General features: G+C 39.9%; 1 protein-coding gene across 5 annotated transcripts in view; it reads left to right on the top strand.

Annotated features, from left to right (window-relative positions):
* LOC139016143 (leucine-rich repeat-containing protein 37B-like) overlaps positions 1–19,982 on the top strand; it is a 44,168-nt gene extending 24,186 nt beyond the window's left edge. The window contains exons 6-15 of one of the 5 annotated variants that reach the window (XM_070423782.1): positions 2,058–2,129; positions 3,209–3,289; positions 8,495–8,610; positions 10,409–10,540; positions 10,796–10,923; positions 11,738–11,836; positions 18,130–18,167; positions 19,479–19,533; positions 19,615–19,715; positions 19,830–19,982. In XM_070423782.1, coding sequence (XP_070279883.1) covers positions 3,270–3,289; positions 8,495–8,610; positions 10,409–10,540; positions 10,796–10,923; positions 11,738–11,836; positions 18,130–18,167; positions 19,479–19,533; positions 19,615–19,715; positions 19,830–19,911 — 771 coding nt within the window. In that variant the 5' untranslated portion in view covers positions 2,058–2,129; positions 3,209–3,269 and the 3' untranslated portion in view covers positions 19,912–19,982. Of the gene's footprint in view, positions 1–2,057; positions 2,130–3,208; positions 3,290–4,752; positions 4,819–5,443; positions 5,519–8,494; positions 8,611–10,408; positions 10,541–10,795; positions 10,924–11,737; positions 11,837–18,129; positions 18,168–19,478; positions 19,534–19,614; positions 19,716–19,829 lie in introns of those variants that run through there. The other 4 variants (XM_070423779.1, XM_070423778.1, XM_070423781.1 and 1 more) reach the window with 4 other exon arrangements.
* The last annotated feature ends 664 nt before the right edge of the window (positions 19,983–20,646 follow it).

Below are 20,646 nucleotides of genomic sequence, written 5' to 3'. Positions count from 1 at the left end.
CTTGCCTAGTATCCTATTTACTTAGAAATAGGGAGATGTTGGTTACGATAAAAACTCAACTATGATTCTTTGTCCATGGCACCCAGAGCTGTGTCTGTCATTAATCCTTACTAGGCTAATGAATGATGCTATTTAGCAAATGGATTCTTTCTGCAAATATGGAAGGCTTCAGGCAAGTAGGTATAAAGAGCCTCACATGACACTAAAAATAGTCATTTGTATTATTAAATCTTTCAAACTTCAGAGGGACATCCACTTTTATATTGGTCTTCTTGCTATCTCGCTTTCAAACCTTCCATACAGTTTGGAGGAAATAAAATGAAGTAAATAACTGCTCAATAGGTTATGTCATTCATTACTTCTACTGTGAAATACTTTGTAAGCTACCTATTTGATGCTAGCATAAAATATCCCCATCCATTAAAAAATGCCTATCAATAAGCAATCTAAAACAGAACATGCCAAGCACTGTACCTAGAACTATAGGCACAAGATAGCTATGTCAGGGTTCCTAGCCTTCTGATAATTGATGCTCTCATAGGGAAAATAAACATATCAACTCAAACCACAGAGCACAAGTAATAAATGGAAGACTATGTGCTGCAGTCTCACACAAGAGGGAGCCATGAAATAATAAAACTACATTTCTTTTAAAAATCATTTTTCTCTCTACTTCCCAGCTATTTGTTTATTTGATAAATATTTCAGTTTGCACCTGTTTGCATGTCAGTAGACAATGCTGATGAGCAAGACCCAATCCATACTTTAAGGAGTTTGTACTCAGAGTAGATAGGATGCAAAAATAACTCTATTAAAATTTGGTAAGAAATGAATATATAAATTGGTTTTGGTGACAGCAGAGGGAAAAAAGACTTTATGTTGGATCAGCAAAGATGTCAGTAGAGCAATGCTGTTTGAACACGACCTTGAAGGGCTTTTGGGGATCAATGGACAGACATCTTGAGTAGAATAAGCTTGCAAAAGGAGCTTGGGAAAATATACCTTGAGTAGCTGTAGAGTACACGTAGGCGGAGGAGGAGATTAGAGCCAGATCTTCTGGAGTTTTGAATACCAAGTACCAAGTTATCACACCATTGCTCGAGGAGAAGCTTTAGCCTACAACAGAGTCACTTGGAGGGCTTGTTAAAACCCAAGCTGTACCCTCAGTTACTAATTCAGTCGCTCCACAGTCGGACTGAGAATTTCCATCTTTAATAAGTTCCCAAGTGATGCTGACTTGGTATTTGAGAACCACTTCTGGAGTGTTAATCTGGTGGCTGTGTGCAGGATGGTTTAGCAAAGGCGAGATTATAGATGGAAACACCAGTCAGAAGACAGTTAGAAAAGTGAGGAGAAAAGTGAGGGACTAAAGTGGAATCAATGGAAATAAGACAGTGAATTATAGACAAGGGATGGTGTTTTCAAATAAAAATCCAGCACCATGTTGTGTTGTGTTGTCCGACCACTGTACAACTGAAGCCATTAAATACATGGATATTAAAACAATGTATAATAAGAAATGAATTGCTATTAGTATAATAGAAAGTATCATTAGTTCAACGTTCTGTATTAGTTCAAAGTTCTGTATTATTTAGAGCAGTCACTTCCTTTTAAGTTATGTGAAAAGGCATCATTTATTTCTTCTGGTATTGAATTTGTCTAAAACACAGAAGTAAACCATGGAGGTGTGTAGATGTGAGACTATTTTTTTTAATGTTAGACATTTATAAATGTACACGAAGATATAAACTTTAGCTCATAATCTAAATTTGATGAGACCGCAAAGGGTCTTCTAATTAATTCTTCTGCTCTCAGGAATAAATACCTTCAAAATGTATCCAGATCTATAGTTGTATGTTGTATTTGTGAAGATCCTGATGGTGAGACTTTTGAGTGAGGGCAGTATAATGGGTTCTAGATGGTTCAAATCACAATTCTTAAGGTTTTCAGTTTAGACTAAACCTGTGTATTCAATATTATTGTAAGCTCTACCAGTTATTCCTACTAATTAGATACTAATAAGTAATTAAACACTATTTTTCTTTTACTTTTTCTAGGGACTTGTCCTGTAATAAGATAGAATTTATTGAAAAGAATGCATTTGATTCATTACCTCTTTTACAATATATGTAAGTTATAAATATAACCTCATCGTGTTTAGGAATTTCATAAAACATAATTGTAAACCTTTTTGTTATTTATTTTGAAGTAAGATTAAAATTTTATTACTAGAAAACTACTAAATTTATGTAGAAAATCCCATTTGTCTCTAGTATAGATTAGTGTGGGAATTCTGTCACATTCCGAATGAACCATTCTATCTGCACAGCAAAAGAAACCATCAACAAAACAACAAGAAAGCCCAGTGCATGGGAGAACATATTTGCCAATGATTTTTCCAATAAGGGTATAATCTCCAAAATTTACAGAGAACTCATACACCTTAACAAAAGGAAGATAGATAATCCAACAAAAATGGGCAACAGGTCTAAATAGACACTTTGTGAAAGAGGACATACAGAACGCCCAGAGACATATGAAAACATGTTCAAAGTCACTAATCATCAGAGAGATGCAACTCAAAACAATAATGAGATAACATTTCAGACCAATCAGAATGGCTATCATCAACAAATCAACAAATGATAAGTACTGGTGAGACTGTGGAGAAAAAGGAAGCCTCCTCCCCTGCTGGTGGGAATGCAGACTGGTGTAGCCACTGTGGAAGACAGTATGGACTTTCCTCAAAAAGTTAAAAACAGTATGAACCATACTATAGCAGTGGTTCTCAACCAGGGTGATTTTGCACCAGGTGACACTTGGCAATCGCCAAAGAGAGTTGTAGTTGTCAGAACTGTAGATTTGCTAATGGCATCTAGTGGCAGAGGCCAGAATTATTGTTCAAGGCAAAGGACAGTTCCCCATGATAAAGAATTATCTAGCCCCAAATGTCAATAGTGTTGAGGTTGTGTAGCTTTATTTCAGAGAAATATAGATCAGTTTAATAGAAGCATTTTTTTTATCTAATGCACCACATGTATAAACATGAAAGCATAAACCATAAGCAAATATCTCCCATAGTAAGAATTTTGGTATATAGAGGGAGTATTGAGGTTGTTTTATCATATATAAATTAGAATCTCTGCTAAAGGATAAGTGATCTGAAAGAATTTTTTTCTCTTCTTTTGCTCTTGTCTTTTTTTAATAGAAATCTTGGTTGCAATTTAATCACCAAAGTGAACTTTGGAACATTTCAGACCTGGCATGGAATGAAGCTGTTACACAAGTTGTAAGTGAAATAGAAGATGAACACATGTAAAAGCTATGTGTAAAAACTTCATACAGTGATTGGTTGGCTGGGTATAAGCTCAGTTTTTTTTTTCTTCTTTAAATGAGGAAACTAAGGTACAAAGTGTCCAAGAGACTTGTTTAACTGACATATGCCATGCTCTGCTTTCCCAGAACTGACTTTTGGCATGGGCTTGTTTGTTTTCAAGAATTGAGGGGGGAGGGTGATAATACTGAATTGAGGGGAAAATTTATTTCAGCACTGGGAATAAAAGTTTGTGTCAATTAAGAAATTTATTTATTTGATTGATATGTAATCAAAATATTATTTATTTTTTAAACAAGCATCCATTAAATTCCTAGTAAATGTCAGGCACTAATAGTCAAGAAATTGACAAGTAAATAGGTGATTACATACATTGTAAGGAAGCCTGTGATGCAAGAATACACATGGGAGTATGTGATAGGAGCATGGCTTTCACCAGTTCCTCTTACATCTATCCCATTTGTGGCTCCAAAAGCAAGGAATTAGGTCTATTTTTCTATTCATCTGGATGGTTTACACTGGATTTTTAAAAAGTTCTGGAGATGATAGAAAAGCACCTTGAATTATGAGGACATTGGAAATGGTATTTCCTTGCCCTGGCCGGCTTTGCTCACTGGATAGAGCACCGCCCTGGGGACTGAAGGGTCCCAGTTTAAATACTGGCCAATGGCACATGCCTGGGTTGCAGGCTTGATCTCCAGTAGGCGGTGTGCAGGAGGCAGCATATCAATGATTCTCTCATCATTGATGTTTCTATCTCTCTCTCTCTCCCTTCCTCTCTGAAATGAATAAAGAAATATTGAAAAAAAGAAAAAAGAAATGGATTTTCTGTAGAGCAGGAGCTTCCTCTCAGCATAGTTAATAATGGGGTTTTCAATCTGAAAGGTTCTTCAGTATATTTTTCTTTGCTATCCACTTCTTTCTTCTTCTTTTTTATTTTTTACTTTCTCTTCTGCACTTTATCATTCAGAGACTTGGGTAGTTCCCCAATTAAGAATCCTTTGTAGCCCTGGCCTGTGTTATACAGTGGTTGGAGCATTGGCCCATACAACAAGGGATTCTGGGTTCAATACCTGGTCAAGGGCACATAGCTGAGTTGTAGGTTCTATTTCTGGCCCTCATTGGGTCATGTGGTGGAGGCAACCAACCCATGTGTCTCTCTCACATCGATGTGTTGTTGTTGTTTTTTTGTCTCTCTCTCTCACTCTCTCTAAAAAAAGAAGTGGAAAAAATATCTTCAGGTGAGATTAACAACAACAAAAGAGAATGCTTTACAGATTCTAAGGGTGATCTCTGGGAATAGACGAAAAATGATTTTTTTAACCTTCACGTTTTGAACCAACAAAATGAATATAAACTTTCATAGCAGTTATTAAAAATGCAGACAATTTTAATTCTATTGCATTTTCCAGAATTCTACATGAAAATCCTCTGATGACTGTTCAAGATCCATATCTTTTTAATTTGCCAGCATTGAAATATTTGTAAGTATTGCAACAATTTCATGGCTCATGAGATGATTTCTGTTCTTACTTTTGTCAAAGAAGAACAATTTTGCATTTTGACAAAAAAACTCATAATTTAAATTTTAACTGGGTTATTCTCAAAAATGATTTATTGGCACAGAAAAGTGATAAAAAATGTACAAGGGCAAGACAGCCAGCAGAGAAAGGGAGCAGTGTTGAAAAACACATTCGGCCATGAAACATGTAGATGCATGGAGAAATACCATGGATCTCAAAAAGAAAAAAGGAAGAAGTTATACATTCTGTGCTTTTTTAAAAAAGTGATCAAATAGTGGTTGGAACAGAGAATGAGAAGTAGGATGATGGTAACACAAAAACAAAATAACACATTGTACTGTTCACCAAAGTCATTAGTTTGATGATGAAAATACATTAATCTGATGATGCAATACATTTAAATTTCTTCAAGAAGAGCTCTCTAAAATGATTATGTATGGAAAATAAACTAAAGCACCTTGAATTATGGAGCTGGCTTGACAGAGAAGCCAGAATTTAGGTCAACAGATGTTGTTAAGTGTCTTTTTCAAGAATAAAATTTTTGTCTTTGGGTTCATATCATGCATGTTTGGTCCTTCTCCTTCAGAGACATGGGAAGAACACAAGTGACATTGACAACACTTGATAACATTCTCATGACAGCTCCTGAATTAGAAAAACTGTAAGTTGATTTTTCTTTTTGTTTTTTAAATATATTTTATTGATTTTTTACAGAGAGGAAGGGAGAGAGAGATAGAGAGTTAGAAACATCGATGAGAGAGAAACATCGATCAGCTGCCTCCTGCACATCCCTTACCGGGGATGTGCCCTCAACTCAGGTACATGCCCTTGACCGGAATCGAACCTGGGACCTTTCAGTCCGCAGGCTCCATCCACTGAGCCAAACGGGTTTCGGCAAGTTGATTTTTCTTCTATTTATTTTCACTTGGTTCTTATGGTTTGCTTTTTTATTTTCTTAAGTCGGGTTTATTTAAGTATAATTTGTATTTAATATAATTCTCTCTTTTAAAGCGTACAGTTTAGTGAGTTCTGATAAATGTGCAGTCTTGATAAATGTAGCACCATCACATTAGAGATCCAGAACACTTTTATCATCCCCACAGGGCCCCTCATATTTCTCCTTTTTTTTTAAATGTATTTCTTTATTGATTTCAGCGGGGAAGGGAGAAGGAGAGAGAGATAGAAACATCAATGATGAGAGAGAATCATTGATTGGCTGCCTCCTGCACACCCCTTACTGGGGAATGAGCCCGCAACCCTGACATGTGCCCTTGGCCGGAATCGAACCTGGGATCCTTCAGTCCACAGGCTGATGCTCTATCCACTGAGCCAAGCTGGCTAGGGTCCCCTCATATTAATCTGCAGTCAGTTCCTCCTCCCACCTCCAGCCCCTGTCAAGTACAGGTCTGATTTTTTATTGTTATAGTCCTGCCTTTTACAGAGTGTCTTATAAATGAAATCATGTAGAGCAAGTGTGTCAAACTCAAAAGCTAACACGATCCAAATAAATGAGGCATGTGGCCGTGGGCTGTGAGTTTGACATGCTGTATGTAGTGTAGCTTTTTGTGTGTGGCTTCTTTCATGTAGCATGATCCTTTTGAGATCCATCTTAGTTGTTGCATCTATCAGTAGTACATTTCTTTTTTTATCGCTGCATAGTATTCCAATTGTGTGTATATACTAGTTTGTTTCTGTAGTAATCGGGTAATGGATATTTGAGCTGTTTCTAGTTTTTTGGCTATTATGAATAGAGATGCTAAAAATACTCACATGCAGGTCTTTGTGTGAACATACATTTTCATTGCTTTGGAGTAAGATACCTAAGGGGGGGGCTGCTGCATTATATGCTGAGTGCATATCTAACTAGTAAAGAAACTGCCTAACTGTGTTCTAACGTGGTTGTTCCATCTCGCCTTCCCGCCAGCAGTAGATGAGAGTTGCAATTGCTCCACAGTTTCACCTGACCTTTATATTTCTGTTTGATTTTTTAAATTAGCCTTTCTAGTAGGAATGCATTTGTATTGCAGTGTGATTCTAACTTGCATTTTCTAATAGCTGATGTGTGGAATGTCTATGTGAAAAATACATTTTTCAATGGAGTGTCTGTTCAAATCCATTTTAATTTGATATTTATCTTATTATTAAGTGTTAAGAGTGTTTTATATCAAGTCCTTTCTGTAAGATATGTGTTTACTAAATATCTTTTCCAAGGTTGTGCCTTCTATTAAACTTATCACTGAAGACCAGAAGTTTTTAAAAAATATATATTTTTATTTAGAGAGGGAGAGGCAGAGGGAGGGGGGAGAGAAAGAAAGAGAGAGAGAGAGAGAGAGAGAGAGAGAGAGAGAGAGAGAGAGAGAGAAACCTCAATGATGAGAGAATCATTGATCAGCTGCTTCCTGCATGTAACCTAGTGGGGATTGAGCCTGCATCCAGGCCTGTGCCCTGACCCGGAATCCAACTGTGACCTCTTGGTTCGTACGTCAATTCTCAGTCTCTAAACTACACCGGCAGGCTGGAGTGTTTTTTTGTGTTTTTTTTTTTTTGTCTTTTTGTAATACTAACCAGGAGATATTTTTCCTATCGATTTTTAGTGAGGGTGGAAGGGTGGAAGGGATAAAAGGGAGAGAGAGAGAGAGAGAGAGAGAGCGAGAGAGAGAGAGAGAGATCAATGTGAGGGAGACATATCAATTGGTTGATTGGTTGCCTCCTGCACACCACAAAGCCATCATTAAATCAAACTGTCTATAACCTCAAAAAGCTGTATCATGTCCCTTTTATAATTCTTCCTTCCCACTCCTCCTTGCCCTCCCCAATTCCTGTGCAAACACTGATCTGCTTTGTGTTACTATAGGTTAGTTTGCATTTTCTAGAATTTTATATAAATGAAATCGTATAGTATCTACTCTTTTCTAACTGGCCTCCTTTATTCAGCTGATTATTTTAAGACTAGAGGCTCAGTGCATGAAAATCGTGCAATGGGGGCAGGGGGGCGGGGGAGTATCTCTCAGCCCAGATCCTGGTGGATGCCCAGTGACAGCTCCCTATAGGTAGTGGGCCTAAGCTAGCACTTGAACATCCTTAGCATTGCTGTGGAGGCAGGAGTGGCTCCCGCCACCACCACCACCACCACCACCGCTGTGTTCACCAGCCATGAGCCCAGCTTCTGGCTGAGAGGCATTCTCTCTGTGGGAGTGCACTGATCACCAAGGGGCAGCTCCTGTATTGAGCATCTACCCCCTGGTGGTCAGTGCACATCATAGCAACTGGTCGTTCTGCAGTTTGGTCGATTTGCATATTAGTCTTTTATTATATAGGTTTAGTCTATGTTGTTTTGCCTATCAATAATTCATGTCCTTTTATTGCTGAATAGTATTCCATTAAAAATGGATATATCCGTATTTTTCAACATTGATGGCTATTTGACTTGTTCCAATTTTTGACTATTACCAATAAAGCTATTGTGAATATTTATGTACAAGTCTGTTTATGGAAATATACTTCAATTTCTCTTGATAAGTGCCTGAAAGTGGAATGGCTATGTCATACAGTAGGTGCATGTTTAAGTTTTAAAAAACAACTGTTTTCCAAGTAACTCCTTTGTCACTAATATAATTCTGTATGTTTCCATTTATAGTATCTTACCTAACCATTTGGCCTGCTGCCTCTGCCAATTTAAAAATCATATTGAGGCTGTTGCAAAGACAGTCAAACTGAATTGTGAGATCGAATGTGTGACCGACACACCTTGTGGTGAGTCTCAATTGCCTGATGATAAACTTTTTAATTTTTATTTTGTTTTCATTTTTTATTTGTAATCAATGACGATACATTTTTAGGCAAATAAAGTAACTGTATTATTCTTATTCAATTACTCAGAGTTCAACTCTAAAATTTTAAGAACTTCTCTTTGCTAAAAGTCAGATGAAGGGAAGGGTATTACCATTAATGGCTACATCGTGTGTGTTGTGCTCTCTGCTGGGTGCTTTGCTTCCAAATGAGAACTTGTTCATTAGAGTGTCACAGTTTGTAAACTCTTTTGTATGCATTAGGTTTCAATTGCCCTTTGCAGTGTAGACAGATGAAGATACATTTTTATTTTGTTTGTTTTGCAAGTTTATGAAAAGAGTACAAATGATGCTGTTTTATGTAAGTTTTATTTGGAACCTGAGAGTTTTTGGATCCATCACCAGAAGCTGCTACCCAGCCCTTCTATGGCATGGGAGGGCTCTTTCTTTAAAGACTATGCACCTCTGAACTTGCTCTGAAGCACAAGGTGTTCTATCCACCAAACAGTCGTGTGCTTTTAAGTATTTTTCCACACGTTAGGTTTATTGGCAGCTACTTGATAACTTCCCAAATGTGTTTTCATGCCCAGAGAGCTTAAATACAAGTTTCTATCAGTGATCTGTGCTACTGATATAGAGTCAGTGTTGCTTATTTTGAAAACAATGTTTTGACCAATGATATTACTCCCTTCTGCCCCAACAGTGGGCAGAACAGGCATTTTCATCTCCTTTTAAGGTGAGTGAAAACAAGACCAGAAAGGGCTGACAGCTGTCACCTCGTGCCCAGGTCTCCAGCTCCCAGTTTGGGGCTCTCCACAAGCCCATGCTCTTTCCCAGGACGTTACCTCCTTCTCTCACCCTTATCACAACCAGCAATACTTTTAATTCTTCTGAAAATTCTTGTGTACCAGCTGCACAATGGTGCACTTGACCTTCACACAGTCAGAATCTTTGGATGGTTCCCCAAGTACAGCTGAAAATATAAGAAATGACATGAAATGATCACAAAGTAGGCATCTGACAAAAGTTATTTTTCCCTTATGTATTTTAGAACCCCAAATATTATTCCATAGATTTATTGAACATTCCACAGTGGTACACAACCTGGCAAGTCTCTTAATGTACATCCTAGATGCCTGCCTATATCTTAAGCACAGAGTGAGGGTAGACTTTTTTTTTCTGTATAGAGCCGTCTGTTATGGGGCTGGCATATGTGAAGGCAGGGCCCAAGTGATGAATCGGTGGGTTAGTGGAGAAGGGTGTGTCCAGATGAGGACGTGTTAGCCGTGGGTGTTAATCGTGGTCATCTGTGATGGTAGCAAGAACACAAGCATTCTGAAGAGCGGAGAGAGGAAGGCTCAGGCCCCCTCTGCATCTGAAGCAGGACAGGATGGGTGCGTGAAAGTGAGGAGCTCACAGTAGATCTGCAGAGCGTCTAACTGAGTGGGTCTTCCAGCCCTGGCTTTCCTCCAGTAACCGGCAGTTGGCCCTTGGGGACCAATGGAATAATCCTAAATATAGTCACCATATGTCATGCTATGGAATGTTCTAAGTAATTAACCACTTTAAAAAAAGAGACAGTTTCTCCTTTTGTTTTGTGGACAATCATAGATGTAAGTTGGGGTTTATATTTCTCTTCTCCAAACGGCACTCAGATACTTGCTGATTCCCTATATATTGGACTTGGATGTATGGCTGTGGGCTGACAAATAACTATCCCGTGAGTCTTTCAATATCAAATTCGATTTCTTCTTTTTTGACAGATGAAGAACTCATAATAAAAGGACCGCTAATGAACACATTACAGGCCCGGCAGGACTCCAGCACTGAGCTGACCATTGAGCCAGAGAGGGCATCCTCAGTCAAAAAAGGCGACACTTCCGCATCCATTATGAGTGAGCAGCTAGACTTTAATGATAAAAGTGATGTTAATAGTGCACTAAATTACCAATTGCCTTATTTCTTGGAGGGAAATCTAGAAGATATAGAATCAACTTTATTACCATTCATTAAACTGCCTCTTTCAAATGTATATGATGCAGATATGTCCCTGAATCATTTGAAAAACAACAGATGAAATCCTTCTCTTAAACCTGAACTTAACCATTCAAGTTTCAAAAATTAACCGAGGAAACTCTTTTCTGGAATAGGCCTTCTGATGAGACTGCTCACTGAGCAGCAGGAAGTAAAGATATCCAACGCAGAGTGGAATGAGAAACAATGGAAAGATGAGAGGATGCAAACCCTCGGGAAGCAGGAAGAGAGGGTGTCTAATGAGGTAAGGACAGGTCCTGAAACACCTGACCTGGACTTGTAGTCAGTTTAGGACAGTGATGGAGAACCTATGACACACCTGTCACAGGTGACACACAAACTCATTTTTCTGGTTGATTTTTCTTTGTTAAATGGCATTTAAATATATAAAATACATATCAAAAATATAAATCTTTGTTTTTCTATGGTTGCAAATATCAAAAAATTTCTATATGTGATATGGCACCAGAGTTAAGTTAGGGTTTTTCAAAATGCTGACTCGCCGAGCTCAAAAGGTTCGCCATCACTGATTTAGGACATGCCATGAAAGTACTCAGGTAGGAAGACCAGGAGCACCTCCTCTCAGTCCTGTCTTGATCATGTGACTTTGGCTTAGACAGTGATCTTCCACTTTGCTCATTTAGAGATCTGTGCCACTGTTCCTAGGGTACATGAGAAGAGGACCTAAATTCTAAAATAAACAAATTGTACAAGAACATGCTAATGATCAGATTACATAACACATCAGATGTGGCATGTTCTTTAAAAACCTATAAGATTTGGTATATTGCTTAAGAACCATGTGGAAAGGTGGGGTTTTAGAGTAGTAGTTAAGAATAGCTAGCAATTCATTAGAATAGGCTAGAGAATAGTTAGTTTTTATGCTTTCTGTATCTTTGTGGGTTTTTTTTAATGTTGTTGTTGGTGTTCTTGTTCTTCTTATTCTCCTCCCCCTCATTCTCCTCCTCCTCCTCATCCTCCACCTCCTCTTCTTCCCCTCCCTTTCCACCGACCCCTCTTCCTCTCCCTCGTCTTCCTCTTCCTCCTCCTCCTTCTAGCTCAGGCAAGAAGTGCCAAGATATAAGAAGGAAATCATCATTGCATCACCTGTGATTGCAGTAACAACGTTTTATTTTGTAGTTTTCTGTCTCCTTGTGGTAAGACAACAGTTAATTCAGATTTCCAATATATAGTCCATCTTTGAGGAGGTTCAGAACCCACAACCTGAAAATCAAAGCCACTGTCCTGTCTACTCCTACTTGATGTTCTTCTTTAGTCATGAGCACTGAGATATGCTTTATTCTTTTTTTTATTACAAATTATATTCTTGGGATGTCTAAAGGAAGCCCACTCCTTGAAATCTCTGAAAATGAAATCAAGATAACAAGCCATTAGACCATTTTAAAAATATATATTTTTATTTTATTTTTTTAAAATATATTTTATTGATTTTTTACAGAGAGGAAGGGAGAGAGATAGAGAGTTAGAAACATCAATGAGAGAGAAACATCGATCAGCTGCCTCCTGCACATCTCCTACTGGGGATGTGCCCGCAACCCAGGTACATGCCCTTGACCGGAATCCAACCTGGGACCTTTCGGTCCGCAGGCCGACGCTCTATCCACTGAGCCAAACCGGTTTCGGCAAAAATATATATTTTTATTGATTTCAGAGAGGATGGGAGAGGAAGAGAGAGATAGAAACATCAATGATGGGCTGCCTCCTGCAAGGCCCTTATTTTGAGCAAGCCCGCAACACAGGCATGTGCCCTTTACTGGAATTGAACCTGGGACCTTTCAGTCCACAGGCTAATGGTCTATCAACTGAGCCATACCAGCCACTAGACTATTTTGAAACTTAAGTTTTATAGGCCTGATTTGATATGATAGCAAAATTTCTTCAACTCAAAATGTACGAGGTTGAGTTGATGTACTCACCTATTACTCTCTTCCTGATTTCTTACTTTGTTGGATAAAATGAGGAGAGATATAGAATCTCCAACCTCATGGAGCTATGTCACCCTAGCAGATGGGACATGGCATAATGATAAAAGTGTGATCTTGTCAATTCTTAAGGTATACTTAGCAGCTTTCTTCTCCAGTGTGTAAGGCATGGTGTTCGTAGGTTCAGTTAAAACACTGCAACCTAAATCCTGCATCAGGCTTCTCTAAAGCATGTCATGTTAGAGTCACCTGTTCCTAGAGCTTGTCTGTGTCCCTTTTGTTCAATTACATAATGGTGTACTTTTCCCTATAGGCAGATTGCTGACATTAAAAGAACGATTTTGTAAGCTGATGATCTTGACTCTACCCCATAAATCCAACATATTTTCTTTACCCTTTCAACAGTCATGACAGCCCTCCATTCCAGCCAAAGGCACCCCACACCATAACCTAGCCACACCAGCCCCATTCCCACTTTTTAAAATGCCTTTGCCCATCTAAAATTCCCTTATTGTGCTCTCCCTGGGGAAGTCTGGTGAATATCTCAAAAGCCAGCTCAGGTTCATCTTTCTTCATGAAGCTTTCCCAGAGTCTTCCAGCCATGCTGTTCCTAGTTTTTTTGTGAGCTGTGTCACTATTTTTCTTTGAGGTAATAGTAAGGCAGTTCCATCCCCTGAGAACTTAAAAATATGGTAAACAATTTTTAAAAATGTGCCTCCCCAAGAGAGAAATACCTGGGTGAACACATCATGGAGCAGAGCAGAGATGTGTAAAGACCAAGTGGCTTCAGACCTATATGTTCCTAAGACTTTTGAAATGTCACATTTTAATATTCTAATCTGTGGAAGAAAATGAAAAATGGGAATAGAAAAGCCACCTAATTATTTGAGAGGGAAAATAATAGCAGATTTATATTCTCATCTTAAACAAACATATTTACAAAATGTAAAAAAATATAGAACCTGTATAAATACTAGAAGTAAACAGAAGCAATATATTTATAATCTGGTGGTGGGAAACAGCTTTTTGAGCCTGATACCACAGGCAGAAACTTTGATAGATTTGACCACCTTGTCTGTGACACCATTAGCAAACTTAGCACTGGTTGATGCCAAGCACAGGATGAAGATGTTTCCATATACATGAGTGATTCAATCCCCACAATCCTGTGAGGAAAATAGTACCACCTTCTCCCATAGATGGAGATGGACTTAAGCTCCCAGTGGCAAAGGCAAAAGCAGGACCCTGTTCTGCCTGACTGCGAAGTCCGTGCTTCCTACTCCACTGTTCTGTGTCCTTAAAGACAAAAACACTGGGGCCATAGCCGCTGTTTCTCAGTAGTTAGAGCATCAGTGCAAGCACCGAAGGGTCCCAGGTTGATTCCAGGACAAGGGCGGGTACCTGGGTAGCAGGGCACCTGCCATGCAGGAAGCAACCAGTTGATGTGCCTCTGTCACATTCCTATTTCTCTCTCTTCTTTCCCTCCTGCCCCCTCCCTCCCACACTCTCTGAAAAACAATGGAAAAAATATTCTTAGGTGAGGATTAACAACAACAAAAAAGAGCACTGGGGAATATTTGAAACATTGAAATTCAGTGAAAGCCACTAAGGATTAAGTTACTTAATGTAAAAAGAGTTCCATAAATCAACAGGAAGAAGACAATCTAGGGTGGAAGAGGGCAAGGGCTGTGAAGAGTATGCTGTGTGTAGACATCTGTCACCCTATCTGTCCATCTTCTCTTGGTTTATAGGGTGTGGATTTTATTAGCGAGGTCTTTGTCACCTCACAGTATGAAAGTAGTCTGATATTTTCTTCTAGTCCTTTTTGTAATATTTGTTTTTTTTTCTCAAATTAAAAAAAACTATCATTGGTTTTATTTGCTTTTCTTGTGGTTGACTGTTACTCCCCTACATGAAGATCCGATTGTCTTAAAATGTTTTATTGAAGATCTCATTCTTTCTTTACTGACCTGAAATCTGTGGACTCTATTCTGTTGACCCAGTTATCTTTTTTTGTACCAGTAGCAGTATCACTATACATATATTTTGATTGATTTCAGAGAGGAGGGGAGAGGGAGAGAAAGATAGAAACATCAATGATGAGAGAATCATTGATCAGCTGCCTCTTGCACATCCCCTGCCAGGGATGGAGTCTGCCACCCGGGTATGTGCCCTTGACCAGATTGGAACCCAGGAATCTTCAGTTTTCAGGCCAACGCTCTATCCTCTGAGCAAAACTGGCTAGAGGATATAATTGTCACTATATAATTCCAGTTCCTTTTTAAACTCCTTTTTGGAAGCTAAACTCCTCCTTTTTGATCTTTTTCATACATTTCATTGCATATTTTCTCTACCAAATGTCAGTTGGTCGGTTTATGTTTAAAAATCATCTTGGAACTTGAATAGGATTACATTGCACTTGTAGGTTAATTTAAGGAGAATTGGCATCTTTACTACCTTGGAGGAACATAGTACTTCACTTGTGTATTCATTCTAAAGTCTTTTAGAAGAGTTTTAATGGGTCTTAACATTTTTTGTTAAGTTTGTTTCTTTATAGATTTTATTGATACTGTAAATGGTCTTTCATTTTTTTATGGGATTTTTAATTTTTTTAAATACTCAAATCTTCATTGTTCAGATTATTACAGTTGTTTCTCTTTTCTCCCCCTATAGCTCCCCTCCACCCAGTTCCAACCCTGTCCTTTGCCCCCCACCCCCACTGACCTCATCCATAGGTGCATGATTTTTGTCCTGTTTCTTCTCACATCCCCTCCATTTCCCTCCACAAGAACAGTTAGTCCACGCCCTTTCTATGCCCCTGATTCTATTATAATCACCAGTTCATTCTGTTCATCAGATTATTTATTTACTTGATTTTTAGATTCACTTGTTGATAGATGTGTATTTGTTGTTCATAATTTGTATCTTTACCTTTTTCTTTTTCTTCCTCTTCTTAAAGGATACCTTTCAGCATTTCATATAATACTGGTTTGGGGGTGATGAACTCCTTTAGCTTTTCCTTATCTGTGAAGCTCTTTATCTGACCTTCAATTTTGAATGATAGCTTTGCTGGATAAAGTAATCTTGGTTGTAGATTCTTGGCATTCATCACTTTGAATATTTCTTGCCACTCTCTTCTGGCCTGCATAGTTTCTGTTGAGATATCAGCTGAAAGTCATATGGGTACTCCCTTGTAGGTAACTGACATTTTTTCTCTTGCTGCTTTTAAGATTTTCTCTTTGTCTTTTGCTCTTGGTATTTTAATTATGATGTGTCTTGATGTGGTCCCCTTTGGATTCCATTTGTTTGAGGTTCTCTGCACTTCCTGGACTTGGAAGTCTATTCCTTTCACCAGATAGGGGACGTTTTCTGTCATCATTTCTTCAAATAGGTTTTCAATATCTTGCTCTCTCTCTTCTTCTGGCACCCTTATAATTCCGATGTTGGTATGCTTGAAGGGGTCCCAGAGGCTCCTTACACTATCTTCATAATTTTGGATTTCTTTTAGTTTTGCTTTTCTGATTGGGTGTTTTTTGCTTCTTCGTATTTCAAATCATTGGCTTGATTCTTGCGATCCTCTAGTCTGCTGTTGGAACTCTGCATAATATCCTTTATTTCAGTGAGTGTATGCTTAATTTCTAGTTGGTCCTTTTTCATACCCTCGATGTTCTCACTAGATTTCTTAAGGATCTCACTACATTTATTGGTGGTCTCTTCTGTCTTACTAAATTTGTCGACGGTTTCTAGAAAGTTCTTGAAAAACCTTAAAAGTGTGATTTTGAACTCTAAATCCAATAGTTTGCTTTCCTCCATTTCTGTCATGTTTCTTTGTCTCCACATTTTGGCTGCTTCCCTGTGTGGATAGAGTGGCCTTCTGTGCTAGATGTCCTATAGGGCCCAGTGGCTTAGTCTCCCCAATTACCTGAGGTGGATATTCTTGGTGCACCCCCTTGTGGGCTTTGTGCACAGTCTTGTTGTAGTTAAGCCTCGATTGTTGTAGTTATCACTGGGAGGAATTGACTTCCAGACCAATTGGCTGTGAGAATCAGCTGTGTCTGCAGTGGGAGAACTTCTGTGCTGAAGACACCCTTCTGGGGCAAGACTTGCTTCCTTGGGGCTTTGGTGATCACTGAGTCTGCCCCCTGAGTGTGACCCTTATGGATCTGAGGAGTTGTAATCTGGATGGTCCCACTCTGACCACTGGGTACACTGGCTCTTGGATCTAAGGAGGTGCTAATTTAGCCTCTGCCTGAGGCTACCCAGCAGGAGCTACAAAGAGATCTGCAGATTCCCCTTCTTTTTGGGGGGGGTTTGGAGGTGCCCAGATGAGGCCCAGCTGTGAAGCAATGCAAGCTGCTGTGGGGCCTTGGGCCTTCTCTTGCAAGTGCTGGGTCTGTCTGGCCCAGCTGCAAATTGTTGGGTAATTTTCAGATTGCAAAGGGCCAGGATATTCATATGCAAATCCTCTGCCTCATCCTGGGTGCGGCTGGATATCAGGGAATCAACAGGGCAGAGCAAGCAGCTATGGCTGATCCTCAGCCCTGCCCTAAGAAGCCCCGAATCTCAGTGTCCCAGTAATTGCTGCAAGCAACTCTGAGGGAAAGCCGCCCTCAACTTCCGAGTTTTGTCCGCTGCCAGACAGTCCAGTTTCTCCCGGTATGAGTCCTGGGTCCCCAGAGACTTCCCCGAACTGCAGTTCAGAGCAGTTGGGAGCTGGAGACTCTCTCCCGATTCAAAAAGAAAGCCACGTCCTCAGGTACCAGCACCTTTCCGTGCGCTAGAGCCTCCGTACCTCTGCACTTTACTTTCGCAGCTCCTCTGACTCTCAGTGTGCTTTTCTCTCTCCTTCTAGTTGTAGAATTTCCACTCAGCCAGCCTTCCTGTAGTTCTGGATGATGTCTGTTTTGTCTTTTCATTGTATTTTTGAAGTTGTTGTGGGAGGCAGCAATTTCCGGTGTTTACCTATGCCGCCATCTTGGTTTCTCCCCTATTTCATTTTTTATTAATTATTTGTGGTATGTAGGAAAGCTATTGAAATTTGCATGTCTTGATTTAGCCTTCTTACTGAGTTGTCATATTACTGCCAAAAAAATTTTAATCTATGCTTTTGGGCTTTTTAGGTTGTGCATCATCTCATGTGCAAATAGGTTTTGTCTCTTTCTTCCCAGTACTTCATTTTTCCTATTACATTGATTAGGACCTCCTCGACAATGATAAATAGTAACAGAAAACAGAGCTGCTGTGTAGGTTTCGGGTAGATACTTTCATTTTCTTTGCTACTTCTAAGAGTTTTTATTGGGAATTATCTGCTGAATGTTATCTGAAACAGCCAAGAAAATGCATTGCCAGCTGCATGCAAGGTCCTAAGATAGGACTATGGAAGAGTAAAAGGACTAGGCAGAGTCTGTCCTCAAAAAGTTACCATCTCACTTAAAAGAGAAGGAATAAAGTTTTAGAAAGAGTGGTCATTGTATGAATAATCACGATGCTGTTTTCTTCCAAAATAGATTTTTCGGAGGAAGTTACAAAAAAGACGAAGCTCAAGGTAAATATGGGTCTGGAGATTTTTAAAGTAGAATTTTATAAGGAAAGGACCTTCCTCTTTCTGTAAGCGGCCAGAGGTGACCTCTGAAAATGGTTTATTATTCACTTGAGTCAGAAAACCTCACAAAATCATGGAAGTCAAGAGATTTAAACCTTTGTGTTCACTTTAAGGACACTCGTGAAAGTACACGGGTCATCAAGGGTATGCATATCTGAAAACCACCAAGCATCTCAAGGATGTCACTTTATAGGAGCAATGTGTGCAATTCTGTCATTACAGTGGTAGAGTTGGTAGACGTGCTCAGGCCAGAGAGAGAGAGGCTGGGTCAGGATTGGGTGCAGGTTGGTGACCCCAAAGAGTGCTGAATTTTTGCTGCTGTTAACATAAAAAAAACATTGTAAAGAATTTTTGTGAGTTTATTTGAGCCAAACTGTCGACATGCTGGGAATCAGAACCTCTAGGAATTGAGATAATGCTCCAAAGAATGGCAGGTTACATCTGTATTTATGCATTGCAATCAAAGGAAAGGGATGTAGGTGGATTACATGAAATCCATTGGTGATAGATTAAAGAGGTGGGATAAAGCAAAGCAGGAAAACCTCTGGGATAGGATAAAAACTGAAATGGTGGACATGTGCTGCTTTTACATAGATGGACACAGGATAGTTCCACATCATTAACAGTTGACAATTAACTTGACAACATAACAATGAGGAAATGTCCTGGTGATATTTGTTGCACCCTGAAGGTCCAGAAAAAAGAGGAATTTACAAATTACCCAGACATTTCACAGATATGTTATCTTAGAGGTAAAAAGACAAATGGGCTCAGTAAAGATCTAAGTTGATCTTTGTCAGGGAAAATTCTGGCCTAGGACATGACAACCCACTATAACCTGTTTGCAGTTAAATATTGAATTTTCAGACCATCTTTTGTGGTTACTTTAGGTCTCTGAGTCTGCAAGACTGCCATGCAGGCCTCCCCTGAGCTTTTCAGGTTGGCATGTGGCCCCTTTTGTCCACACTGCACATGCTTAAAAATGCAGTAAGCAACACTGAAAATCCTGCCTATACCCCATGCCAAGCCACATACATAGGTCTCCCAGAGACATTGCAGGGCCATTTTAAACTGCACAGAGAATTGGAAGCCCAGCACGCAAGGAATCATTTTCAAGGTCCCAGGTCTGTGGTGATTTTGCTCAGGAATATGGACCCAGGTATCCAAATAGTCCGAATAAGACCAGAACTATATGTGCGAGAGTCATGGAGAATGGCACGAATCACTAACTGTTGGTATGTATTTTCCTCCAAGCAGCTTTTTCTCCAAGTTCAAGACATCAAAGGCATCATCAGATATTGACATCGAGGTAAATTTGAGGAGGACAAAGTACTGTGGCGGGACAAAGCAGGGCAAATGTAGAGTTCATGTCTCCCGATCTGTTTTCTAGGAACGTGGGTTTTGGAGAAAGCGGCTTCTTTGGCTAAAAAATATTTATGGAAGAAAGAAAAACACACCAAAGTCAGAGGAGCAGGAGGTCTTCCTAAAAAAGTAAATAATTGGGAACACTCAGAATTCTTATGTAAAATGAGGAAATAATGAATAGTTTAATTGTTCCTTTCAAGAGTCAAAACCTTGACCTTCTTCTTTTTCTTCTTACCCTAGGAAGCGGAGTACATCCTCCCCTTCTTTAACAAACATTGACTCAGAGTCAGCTGAGGACACAGGAGGGGAAAGTTCTACCTAAAATATCAAAATGAACGCCAACTTAAGGATGATTGATTATGGCTTATTAATAAAGCATCCCGGTGTGTGAAATTCGTGCATGGGGGGTGGTCGTGTCCCTCAGCCCGGCATGCACCCTCTCCAATCTGGGACACCTCAAGGGATGTCGGACATCCCTCTCTCCATCCAGTACCAGTGGCTCATAACCACTCGCCTGCCTGCCTGCCTGATTGCCTCTAAGTGCTTCCGCCTGCCAGCCTGATTGCTCCCTAACCGCTCCCCTGCCAGCCCAATTGATGCCTAACTACTGCCCTGCTGGCCTGATCTCCCCCAGCTGCCCTCCCCCACTGGTCTCATTCCCCCCAGCTGCCCTCCCCTGCCAGCCTGTTTGACCCCAGCTGCCCTCCCCTGTGGGCCCAATCGCCCTCAGCTGTCATCCTCTACCGAGACCCGTCTCTTCCACTGGGACCCGCCTCCTTCACATGAGGTGGAGGAGATGCCGATACTGGCCTCCTCTGTGCCGTGTGGAGGCATGGGAGTCCTAGACCTCACCACGTAGAGCGGCACTGGGCACGTGGCAATCTTTTGGTGGCTATCTTGTGATGGCCATCTTGTGATGACATCGCTTGCAAGGACGTGAGGACCACCTAGGCCAGGGGTGGGCAACCCCTGGCACGCATGCCAAACATGGCACGCCACTAAGTTCTGCTGGTATGCAAAACCCTCTCATAATCTTCCATTTACAATTTCTTTCTTA

The sequence above is a fragment of the Myotis yumanensis genome, unplaced genomic scaffold, assembly GCF_028538775.1.
Source record: "Myotis yumanensis isolate MYYU_CA2020_CCGP unplaced genomic scaffold, mMyoYum1.0.hap1 SCAF_9, whole genome shotgun sequence".
Lineage (NCBI taxonomy): Eukaryota > Metazoa > Chordata > Mammalia > Chiroptera > Vespertilionidae > Myotis > Myotis yumanensis.
The sequence above is the reverse complement of the archived record's forward strand: the minus strand, read 5'-3'. Positions and strand labels throughout refer to the sequence as shown.